Source organism: Protopterus annectens, chromosome 8.part0, assembly GCF_019279795.1.
Source record: "Protopterus annectens isolate FY-2018-M chromosome 8.part0, PAN1.0, whole genome shotgun sequence".
NCBI classification, from domain to species: Eukaryota; Metazoa; Chordata; order Ceratodontiformes; family Protopteridae; genus Protopterus; species Protopterus annectens.
The window spans coordinates 611,536,677-611,549,176 of NC_056741.1; the positions used below are offsets into that span (position 1 = coordinate 611,536,677).

Consider the following 12,500-nt stretch of genomic DNA (forward strand, 5'->3'; position numbering starts at 1 on the left):
CTTAGGTTATTGTTGTTGATTTGATAGTGTGAAGGGACATTGCTTGTGCCGAAAGGAATGATGATGCATTTCTTTGTATTCAGTTTTTTGGTCTATGTCAGACCCTCCTAAAGTATACTGACATCAGTGTACTGTCTTATCAAGTTAAGGACAGAAAAAAAAAGAGGGCATTGAGCATTTTTCTTGAGAACATCCAACTCACCAGCACTCTGCCTGTGTTCTATATGTAAGTTTATTGTAGAACTGTGTTTTCTCTTAGATATAGCTAGGAACTTGGAAGATTAGATTAGCTGTTTTTTTTCTGTACTGATGTCAGAACTTTTCTACTGTATTAGTTTAAGTATTTCTCTGTGATCTTTTGACTAGCACTGTGTAGTAAGAAATATTGTCTTGTGTTTTCATTTATTATTAAATATTTTAAACCTTTCAACTGTGGCTGTTTTGTGTAGACATAATTTAAGCTCTAGAGTACATTGCATGTGTACAGTGATACTGGCCAAGCCACTCCCATAAGCCTTGACTGTTCAGTTGCACTTACCATTTGAATAATAATATTGCACAGTATAATTGGACACGCTTTCAAAAGGGCCTTTTAGTAGCTGATAAGTATTACTGGGTGGTGGCAAGTGGTACTACTGTATAGTCTGGGTAAAAGTGGCACAGCTGAAGAACCTGTGCCAGCCTTCCCCAGAAGTGTATGTATGGTTGTATATAACTGTTATCTCAAAGTGTGTGTGTCTGTGTGTGTGTGTGTGTGTGTGTGTGTGTGTGTGTGTGTGTGTGTGTGTGTGTGTGTGTGTGTGTGTGTGTCAGCTACTTGGGCAAGGACATGAAGCACTGGTTGGACAGAGAGGGTGCTGGAGGTTTTAGCTTGCCCACTAGGCTGAGATCTGGACCCTATAGCTGTGCCACTGGGGAGTCTTATTGGGAGCCTGGAGAGAAAGGGAGAAAAAAACAGCCCCAGACTGACTGAGATCTCTGTGTGCTCTTAAGGGAAATTGTACTTTACTGTGTATTTGTTATCCTTTCCCTATATGGATGCCCCTCACTGGTGTTAGTGCTGAGGACTGAGGCTCCTTGATTGCTAGACCAGTGCACAGGCATCACACACACTTTCAAAGAAATTCACGAGATTTAATAGCCAAGATCTGGACTTCATGAAGCCAAACTGGGTAAGATCCAGGATTTGGGGCTCACTTATGTCTTTATTTATAAGGTCTATAATAATACACTCCATGGCCTCACAGATGAGGCTGATCAGGTATATGTGTCTGTAATTCCCTGGGTTTGTTGCTAGGTCACATTTGTGGAGGTGAATAACTGTAGCTGTTCTCCATTGCACAGGAGTAAAGCCTGTGGTTAGGCTATGATTAAAAAGGGCACTTAGTGGTGATGCTAGTTCTGGTTTTAGCCTGTTTAGAAAATAGCCTGGGATGTCATCAGATCCCATAGAGGCCATGTTCTTAGCCTTGGGCAGGGCTTTGAGGACCTAGTCTTCAGATATGTAAAGTGTGTGTGTGTGTGTGTGTGTGGGGGGGGGTTGTTGTAAGTTAAGAGGGGATAAGGAAGTGAAATTTTTGCCAAACCTATCTGCTAGCAAATTTACTACTTTTGTGGGGTCAATGTGTGTGATACTGTTGACCACCAGTTTTACACATGCTTGGGTCCTACCCTTTAGGTTACATATGTAACTAAAAGGCCTTATGGTTATCCTTGTCAATACTTGCTAGGTTTCTCTCAAAGGAGCTCTTGGAGGATTTGACAAGTTGTCTTATTTGCCTGTTAAGGCCGAGTATGGCGTTTTTCCAATGTTGGGGTTTGTCTCTGTTTTCTTGGACAGCAACTTTTTGCGTTTATTGCAGAGTTTGTTGATGCTGGAAGTCCACCATGGCAGTTTAATTTTACATGAGGTTCTGGCTTTGATTCTATCTGGTAATTAGTGCAAGCTTCAGCGTAGTTACCATTTTCAGCTTGGGGCGGGGCTTGGAATGCATTTATACCTTCACCTAGGAGGGTACAGTTTGCCTTGGTGAAGTTTTTTAGTCTGATTTCACCCTTTGTGAATTCTGCTGTTAGTGTCAGTTTGAAGGTGACAGATTTGTGGTCAGTTTTAACTAATGAGAGTCCTACAGTTGCAACAGTGCACCTGTTTGACATGTTGGTGAGGACCAGATCTATCACGTTTGTTCCTCTTGTCGGGGTATGGACAACTTGCTCCAGGACATTTGAATTCACAAAATTAAGGAACTTTTGTGCTACTGAGTTTGGGCTAGTGTAGGTTTCCCAGTTGATGGCTTATTTTAGCCTTCTGCCAAAGCCATAGAGCTGATGGAAGTTATTCACAGGAACTCTAAACCATACTAAAGTCTATTACAGTAGAATGCTGTCTCCTCCCCCTCATAATGCTGTCCCAATCTCATCTTATGTGATACTTCCTGAGTACCATAACCACCAGGCAACACAGCACAGGGAAAATACTGTCTGAGCATGTCATACCAACCACTTCCCTGGATTACCAAAATGCAACCCCCCATCCCCGCTTCCACTGTCTATTTCGTAACATCAAACACATGCAAATCAGTGGAAAATTAACTAAGGACCTTACAGGAAACTCATCACTTAGGCCACCACAACAGTATGCAGAATACTGCTGCATTAGACTATGGGAGAACTGTGCATGTATGTGGTGTCCTACATATTACAGATAAAGCTATCCATAATGCCTGACTCATGGAAAAGCATTTGAGAAATGCACATATACCCAGTCAACTTTCTGAGATTATAGACTGACATTACATTTCAGCTTTGTGTCAGGGAGAGAGCAGCAGATGTGTGTTTAAGTTCCGTTATTCCCCCATAAACACAACTGCTACACATTCAAAAGAGGTTAAACAAGTACCATGCAAAACATCAGCTACAAGGGAGCACTGCTTCAAAATGATATGAAAGGCCCTAAACTCGGCTGAAAAATACCTGAGTACCATCAGGTTTTGTACCATCTCTTTTCCCAAGTAATGGTCAATCCGGTAAATCTGGTCCTCTGCAAATAATGAAGAGAGATGACCTGACAGCTTGTTGGAGCTTTCCAGGTCCTTTCCAAAAGGCTTTTCCACAATTACTCGATTCCAGCCTCTGTAGAGAGAAATGAAAATAATCTCAGATAAGAAAAATGGAGGCAACCCAACAACGAAAGTTTGCATTCAGTAATACAGGTCTGTAAGCCATTATCATAGCTAGAAAGCCGTCAAAATTTGTAAATTTTTCCATTTATTAATTTGGTGGGTAGGCTGGAGCAAATATTCCCATTTCAGCCACAAGTCAATAAAATACAAAACCTACAAATTTTATATTACTTTATAGCAATAACACAAGGAAAAACTACTGTGAGAGTGTCATAAGGCATAATCACAATTACTAGCTTTAACAAAAAACAAGCAGTTTTCCTCTTCAGGATGCAAGTCTGTATCATTTGCATCCAGTCCTAGGTATGAGAACGAGATGAGATTTAACCTGTGAGGTGAATGGTGGTAGTTCAGACGCACACAACATATGTGAAAAGAAAGTTGATTATTTAAGTCCTAACAGAAAGAAAGCAATTATTTGAAAGGCATGAAACTCTCAAACTTCTGTACAGGATGAGTGGATTACTATAAAGAAAGAACTGGAGAGAGTGAGACAGAAGTTAAAGAATAGCAGCTTTGACAGCAAGGGACATCCATTAGCAAACTGCAGTTTTTGAGTGCAGGGACATCCACTTGTGAGAGCAATGGACATCTGAGAAAAATAGCAGCTTGTGAAAGTAATGGCCATCCATTAGCAGCAGACATTTGATTTAGTAGAAACCGTAGCTTTACAGTGATACCATACAGGAGGGGAGAGACAGATGAAGTTTATAGCAATTTGAGCAGAGTGAGGAATGCATCCAGTGAGAGAAGGTTTGAAATGAGGTGGGTAGCTGCAAACTAAAAGTTTTTTTTTTGTGTGTATAATGAATCCAGATGCACAGAAAAAGAAAGAGTAAGATCTGACCAGAGTTCTAGACATCTGTACGAGTCATCTACATATAGCAGGAAGGTAAGTGAGAGGCAGGATAAGTCAGTCAGGGGAGATCGCTGTCTGTTTGCTACAGCAGCACACAATTTTAGAAGCTCAGTTCCAAAATGCTATGTCCCTGAAAGCAATGTATAAACAGTTGGAGAAAACGGTATGAAACCTGATATTGTTGGCAATTAGCTTCCACATTCAAAGGACTAAGTCAAACCCTAGGTATTTAAAAGGAAAAAGTGTTCCTGTGGTGGTATTCATAATGGAGGCTTTGGAACTAGTAAAACTGCCAGAGGAAATACTTTTGGCAGCTTCAACAGCCAAAGCTATACTTTGAGAGTTATGAATGAAGTGCAGTGTATGACAAAGCAGCTTTGAATGTGCAGCAAGAAGCAGAGAGTGATGTAAGTGGTGAGATAGATCAAGCACTGCAAGAGGACAAACCAGAGGATGGAATACCTACAAAATGAAATGCAATCTAGGAATGTCAGAATGGTGGGAAAGCAAAACAGGGCTATTGTGTAACTTGACATTTTAGGCCCCAAACATCATTTAAAAAATAAATAAATCACAATATTTTGTGTGACAGTTAAACAGCTGCATTAACATCCACTGTCAGATTTAGTAGGCTAAGTGACAATAAGGTTACTAGACGAAGCCCAACATTTCTACTTCCCAGAGAGCATTTTCCTCCCAACAAAATGGTTCTTGTCCTATACTGCCACAATCACTGGCACGTCTATGCCATTTAGCTTCCTCTGTGCAGAGCATGCTGGGTTTGTATGAGATCTGGTGGAGACTGTCTTTCGGAATCTGACACCTTGGGGGACATTGATAAATACTACCCCGAGGTGTACATCTCAAGTACCCTTTCTGAATGCACAGATGGAAAATACACTGTGATAGGACTGTTCATGAATTCAGAAAGGTTACTTGAGGTGCATACCTTTTGGTAATCTTTACGAATCTCCTCTCCTTTTCTAACTATATTGCCTGTCACAGTTTCATAGGTAAGTGCGAAGCAATCACTCTGCAGACCATTAAAGACCTAGCCCAAATAATATTCAAATGTTCACTCTAGCCTCAAGGAGGGCAAGACAAGATATGCCAAGGGAGAATTTGAGGCTGCTTAAATAGGATTACCTTGAAGGAGGCAAGGGTACCACTCTGCTCGACATGTAGTGCTAGTTTGTTCCAGAGCTTAGTAACACATTAGGATATGAATCTACCACACCGACAAGTCTTATTTACCTGTTGGTGAAAGTTTAGTTCCTTAAACCAAGTATTTGAGGTGCCATTAGTTCTTCAAAGAAACAGAAGGTCAAACAGGGTTAGATCTTTTATGGCTCAAAAGGCTTGACACAGATCTCCATGGAGGAGTCGGTAACAGACAGTGTACAGAGAAAGGGCTGTCAGTCTTTCCTAATAACTAAGATTTTTGAGGCCACCGATCTTTTTAGTTAATTTCTGAGGTCTCTCAAGTTGTGTGATATGTTTAGACAAATACATGACAAAATATGCATTATATTCAATAACTGGTCTGATAAGGTATACGTGAAGGGGAATTAACACTATTTTGGCTCTAGTGCAGACGCCTTTGGAAATGAGATGAGCCCAATGAAAGACTTTCAGACTACTGTGGAGACATGATGATCAAATGCTAGAGAATTATCAACAAAACTGCCTAGATCCTTAAATCAGTAAAGGATTGTAAGGGTGCATTACTTGTATAGTAATTTAAACTGTTTTGTTTACCAAAATGAACTATGCTGCATTTTGTATAATAAATTTGAGACCACTGTTCTGGCACCAACATGGTCTAACCAATGTTGGAGCGATTGTGAGTCAGTTTAAGATCGAATAACAACACCCAATTTACAGTCTTCTGCAAACTTAAAGACCAGGAGTGCTGGTCTGAAGGTCTGAGAAATAGATTCCAGAAAGGAGACAGCCCAAAACTGAGCCCTGTAGCATACCAATGGTTACTTTTTTTTGCATTCAGAGGTGGCACCTGTGATTTTAACCACATGGATTCTGTCAACCAGTTAGCTATCCACTGCGCAGTATATGGATTTATACTCTCAATAATGCCTGCATGGGGAGTAAGGTCAAAGTCTTTGGCCAGCTTTGGTTACTTTTTCAAAGAAAATTAATAAGGTTAAAGAGGCAGGACTTTCTTAGACAAAGCAAAATTGATGGGGGTTCAGGGTTAACAGATTTTCAACATCCATATTAATGAAGTTAGAGATAATGCATTCCATAACTTTACATATGAGGCTAGTGAGAGTAATGGGTCTATAGTTACTGGGTCCATGGATGGGCTATACTCATGTAATGACATTACAAGGCTGTTTTTTTGGCTTCAGGAATGTAACCAGTGAACAGGCTTAGATTAAAGACGTTAGGCAGCAGTTCAGAAAGGCTACGTTTGGCACTGATTATCAGGCAACCTTATATGTTAACAGGGCCCATGGATGAATTATTCTTAGTTTTTGAGAGGTTCTGAGAAAACTTACCCCACAGTAATAGTGTTACATGGGCTGTTCCCTGGACCAAAAACCTTAAAAAAAATCACTTTTTAAGGTTCCTGGTCCAGGAACAACCCACAAAGCATCTGTTTAGTAGTTTTTTAAATCCCTCCCTCCCTCTGGAGGTCATAAAAATGCTAAGTCTCTGGAGATTTGTATCTCTTTTACCATAAATTGTCACTTACAAATGTCTTCTTGCCCTTCCTAACAGACAGAAACATGTTCGGTCTTTGGGGATTCATGCTCTTTCACAGCATAGCATCTTCAGTGCAACCAAGCCTTAAACAACAAAAAACTTGTCACTATTAACAGAAACAGAGAATTAATAAGTATGGGTCCCTGCAGCTGATTTTTAGCTTTGCACAAATCCAATTTAAGCACTATTTTGTAGTAGAAGAAGAAAGTACAGTTTTGTACCTACCATAAATGTAGATGTTCGAGTGTTCACCCTGCTGCAGTCATCACACTTGGGTTATCCTGCCATCAGGCGGTCCCACAGTCGGCCAGAGTTCCAAAGTCTTGGCCCGGCGTCGGTTGCTATCGCTTCTTCCCTGACGTCAGTGCGCCAGGGGTATATAAGAGGCATCTGACGCCATTTTCTTCAGTTTTTCTTGCCCCAGATATCAGGTGCCCCCCAATAGGAGGTCACTACATATTGCCAATAAAACATGTAAAGAACATACAAAGCATACCTTCAGCTATAAGCAAATACACCACAAAGGTTGTATCAGATAGAAAGGCATAGAAAGGTTCAGCTAGGTCAGAGGGGATGGAGGGAGGGTAACCTGGACTGCAGCAGGGTGAATACTCGAACATCTACATTTATGGTAGGTACAAAACTTTACTATGTTTATCGTGTTACCCTGCTGCAGTCATCATACTTGGGTTGAATCTGAAAGCTAAGGATGGGTGGTAGAGTTAAACAGGGTTTGAAGAAGCTAATAGGCCCTGCAAAACTGCAGTGGCAAAGCCAGCTCTAGTCTTAGAGTATAGAGGTAAGTGATAGTGTTTGGTGAAGGTGTGCACTGAACTCCAAGTTGCAGCTTCCAGAATATCCTTGGTTGGTACCCCCCCCTGTGAAAGGCTGTAGATGTAGCTGTAGCCCTGGTGGAGTAGGACCTAATGCTAGCAGGAACCGGTTTCCCATGATGAGTGTAGGAGAAACGTATACAATGTCCTATCCATTTTGAAATGGTCTGTTTTGAGATGACTTTTCCTTGTGATGCTGTAGCATAGGATACAAAGAGCTGGTCAGATTTTCTGAAAGCCTTAGTTTTATCCAAGTAGTAACATAGCTGTCTGTGAATGTCCAAGGAGTGCAGGAGTCTTTCTCCTTTGTTCTGGGGGTTTGGGAAAAAGGTGGGTAAATGAATGGTTTGGTTTAGGGCCACACTGGATACCACCTTTGGCATAAAGGAGGGGTTAGTTCATAGACAAGACTCTGTCTTGATGAAAAATGAGGAAAGGCTCCACTGCCATTAGTGCCTGTAGCTCTGAGACTCTTCTAGCTGAAGTTATTGCTAGCAGCAGGACAGTTTTCCATGATAGAAACTTTAAATCAGCTGAGAAAGCTGGTTCAAAAGGCGGAAGTGTAAGCTTTTCCAGAACAAAGTTGAGATCCCAAGTAGGTGTTGGTGCTCTCCTGGGCAGTCTTATGTTCTTGGCCCCTCTGAGGTACTGTCTTAGGAGTGGATGTGAAAATAAAGGAGGAGCCGTATTGTAGTGAGCTGAAATCACTGAGGCGTGGATCTTAATAGATGAAAAGGAAAGTCCTTTGTGCAACATCTCAGTTAAATATTGTAGAATCTGAGGAATGTCTGGATCAAGGGGATTTTGCCCTTTAGCCTGGTTCCAGGTGCAAAATCTTTTCCATTTGTCTGAATAGGCTTTCCTGGTGCTGGGCCTCCTGGCCTCCAGAATGACATCCATAACAGCTTTAGATAGAGGAGAAGGCTGGTTGTTTATGTGATTTGCCATGCAGCCAGATTTAAAGTCTTGAGCTGGCTGTGTAGAATCTGACTGTCTTGCTGGGTGAGCAGATGAGAAATTTGTGGTAAAATCCATGGTGGGCCGTGGGCCATGTTCCTTAGTATTGGATACCTGTGCTGGCGTGGACAGTCTGGAGCAATGAGTATAATTTGTGGCCTCTCTAATCTGACTTTCAGCAACACCTTTGCTAGAAGAGGCAGTGGAGGGAAGGCATACACTGTCAATGTTTTCCAACTGAATGTGAGGGCGTCCACTTTCCAAGCTTGTGGGTGGAATGTCCTTGTGCAAAATTTTTGAAGTTGGTAGTTTTGGGGGTTGGCAAACAGATCTATGTCTGGGCGTCCCCATTTTTGAGTTATCGTTGCAAATACCTGTGGATCCAGTTTCCACTCGTGGGGATCCATGATGCTTCTGCTTAGGTCGTCTGCCAATATGTTTTTCTTTCCTGGCAGGAATTGTGCTTGTAATTGAACTTGGTAAGTCAGTGCTGTGTTCCACAAGGTCATTACTTGCCTGCAGAGAAGGTAGGAGTGTGTACCCCCTTGCTTGTTTATGTACCACATTACTGTGGTATTGTCTGTCTTTATTATTAGTTGCCCTGGGTGTAAGAGGTCCTTGAAAGCTGTTAGGGCATTCTGTACAGCTAGCATTTCTTTTTGATTGATGTGCAGATGCCTTTGATCTGTAGTCCATTTGCCTTGAATGCACTGTCCTGCCATGTGTGCTCCTCAGGCATAGTCCGATGCATCTGCTGTTATAGTTTGCCTGGCTGTGGGTAAGGTAAGAGGCTGACCCCTGTTGAGGTGACATGCCTGTGCCCACCATAGAAACTCCTGTTGAAGGCAGGGAATGAGTGGTATCATTGTTTCCAAGCTGTGGCTGTGTTGAGTCCATACGCTTTTCAGGTACCATTGTAATTTCCTCATATGCAGTTTTGCAAATGGTATTAGTAGTATGCAATATGCCATGAATCCCAAGGCCTGCAGATGCAGGGAGTTGGGTCTTTGTTGCCATTATTTTGAAGTATTGAGTCAGTTGTTGTTGCTTGTCTGGCGTGAGATAAGCCATCTGGGCAATTGTATTCAAGCTGGCACCCAAGAATATTATGTTCTGTGAAGGCACTAGTTTTGATTTATTTTCATTTACTGTGTACCCTAGGCAATTTAGAAGGTGTTTCACAAATGCCAGATGTTGTAAAAGAATGTCTTTGCTTTCTGCTAGAATAAGGCAGCTGTCCAGGTATGGGTATATTTGAAATCCTCTTTGTCTGCAGTATGCAATTACTGGTGCCAGGCATTTTGTGAAGACCCTAGGCGCAGTAGATAAGCCAAAGGGCAGTGCAGAGAATTGATAATGGGTTGAACCTGCAATGAAATTGAGGTATCTTCTGCAATTTTGTCTTGATAGGGACATGCAGGTATGCCTCCTTAAGGTCCAACGTTACTAGCCAAGCCTTCTTGCCCAACATGGTTAGAAGCTGCTGTAGTGTTAGCATCTTGAATTTGGGTACTTGCAAATAGGTATTTAGAACTGAAAGGTCTAGAATGGGTCTCCATGCTTTGTCCTTTCTGGGGACTAGAAAGAATCTTGAGTAAAATCCTTGTCCTTGCTCCTGTGTAGGTACCTGTTGAATGGCTCTCATGTCCATGAGAACTGTAAGTTGTTTTTGTGCCAATGCCCATTGATTTTGTGGCAGGTTTGGCATTCCTTTTATCATTGGAAAGGTGTGAAAATGGAATCTGTATCCTTGTGAGACAATGTCTAGGACCCATTTGTCTTTTGTGATGATGTGCCAGTTGTCTGCAAAAAGTGCTAATTTTCCTCCCAAGGGAGCTGCCAAGAGAGATTTGCTTGGCAGTTTGAGGGTTAAGTCATTGTGTTTGTCTTCTGGTAGCTTGGGGCCTGTCTTCTCCTCATTTCTGGGTAGCGGCACCCCAATGGCGAAGTTTGTAAGGGCCTTTTAACTGACCTCTGTCCCTTGGATGTCTGTATTTGCCCCTCTGTGGTCCGTCAGAAACTGGAAAGGACCAATTTTTTGTTGGCCAATTTCTGCTGAAACGAGGGGGTTGTACCTGTAAAAAATCCTTGATTGTCTGCAAAGACTTTGCCTTATCCTCCATTTTCTTTAAAACCTCTTCTTCTTTGACACCGAATAAGACATCCTGCTGTAAAGGTGCATCCAATAATTTTGCTTTAACATGATCAGGCAGGGTTTGTTCTTTCAACCAAGCAAGTCTGCGTATGACAGACCCAGTCACAGCTGCTCTACAGGAAGCTTCCAATGAATCAAATCCACATTGTAAAGTACGTTTGCCCACCTGTTCAGCTGCATGCAACAGATCCTGCATTTCCTTGAATTCAGACTGTTCAGAATGCATGCTCATCTTTTGTTTTAATTGAGACATTAGGAATTGCTGATATTTCAGCATGTGAAACTGACAATTCAATGCTCTCATAGCTAGAGTAGCTGAGGTGTATACCTTCTTTCCCCACCTATCTAGTGCTCTGGAGTCCCTTTTAGAGGGTACAGGATTTTTAGCCATAGAAGCCTTAGCCCCTTTGGGACTCTGGGAAATTGTTTCTGGGTCAGCAACAGGGCTTTTATAAAGGAATTTGTATGAGTCAGGTACTCTGTAGTATCTGTCTGGTTTGGCAGCAGCAGGAGGTAGAGAGTCTGGATTTCGATTAGATTCTAAGTAAACATCATCCACAATGTTTAAAACTGGAGGGATAGCAAGTGGTCTGTGCTGGGGAAGTAAAAGGAACTCTCAGAGCCTTTTCTTTGAATCAGAGTAGTCCTGGCCTTCCCAGTGGAAATGTTCCCTCATGGTATGTAAAGTTTCCCCAAAGGAATGGTCTTCAGCGGGAGATGCTGAGGGGATAGAGTCTTCAGCATCAGAGTCTTCATAAGGGGGAAAGGAGTAATCCTGTTCCTCAGAAGAATCTGAGGAAATTGAAACCTGGTCAGAGGAGGCATAATCCTCCTCTTGTCTTGGTCTTTTGTCTGGAGGGGGATGGGAACCCCTGATTAGGGTAATCAAATCTTCAGCCATCTTAAGCATCTGTTTCTTAGGCATGGGGCCTTGAACTGGAGACCGATGTACAGTCTTTTTAGGTTTTAATGGAGTTTTAAGCTTAGCATATGATTTAATGGTGAGTGTAGTCGGTCTGAAGACACCTTCTGCAACCGAAGGTGTTTCTACTGCACCGGGATCTCCTTCTGCTCTGGTGTCGGAAGGGCCTAATGAAGATGGCTGCGTCGGCCTAGTACATTCCGTTTGAGAATCCGAAGCTGTCTGGGGTTCCAATTCTGCGGTCTTCAGGGGCTGCATAGAAGCCTCACTGAAAACTGGAGAACCGGCGACAGGCCCAGCAGAGGCCTCGGAGTCTGGCTTGGTTCTAGGCTGCCTGTCCTTATCTTTGCGTTTTTTAAGCATGCCGGTCGTCGGTTGCTCCGACGGCATGATATAATTAAATTTCCTACCAAAGTAGTGTCGAGCGAAATCAAAACGACGCTTGACAGTTCGTTTATTGAACCTAGCACAAAACCGACAACCAGTAACATCGTGGTCTGGGCCTAGGCAAAGAATACAATAAGAATGGAAGTCCTTATCAGATATTTGCTTCCCACAAGATATGCAATTGTTAACTTTTTCTGACATCAGACTGAGGCAAGAAAAGTTTCCCCAATGGGGTACTTAGCTTTATTGAAGACTTCGGACTGAAATTCAATTCGAAAATCAGGTGTCGGCCGATCGGCACTTGCGAACTGCTTCTGCTTTGGGCACCACGCGGCAAGAAGGACTGAAGAAAATGGCGTTGGATGCCTCTTATATACCCCTGGCGCACTGACGTCAGGAAGAAGCGACAGCAACCGATGCCGGACCAAGACTTTTGAACTCTGGCCGACTGTGGGATCGCCTGACGGCAGGATAACCC

The 12,500-nt window shown here is 42.5% G+C and overlaps 1 protein-coding gene across 3 annotated transcripts in view; it reads right to left on the minus strand.

Annotated features, from left to right (window-relative positions):
• The window catches only part of G6PD (glucose-6-phosphate dehydrogenase), a 1,188,375-nt gene that overhangs the window by 742,053 nt on the left and 433,822 nt on the right, over window positions 1-12,500 (minus strand). For all 3 annotated transcript variants that reach the window (XM_044080102.1, XM_044080103.1, XM_044080105.1), the window contains one exon: window positions 2,974-3,132. In XM_044080102.1, the coding sequence (XP_043936037.1) occupies window positions 2,974-3,132 (159 nt within the window). The remainder of the gene's footprint in view (window positions 1-2,973; window positions 3,133-12,500) is intronic.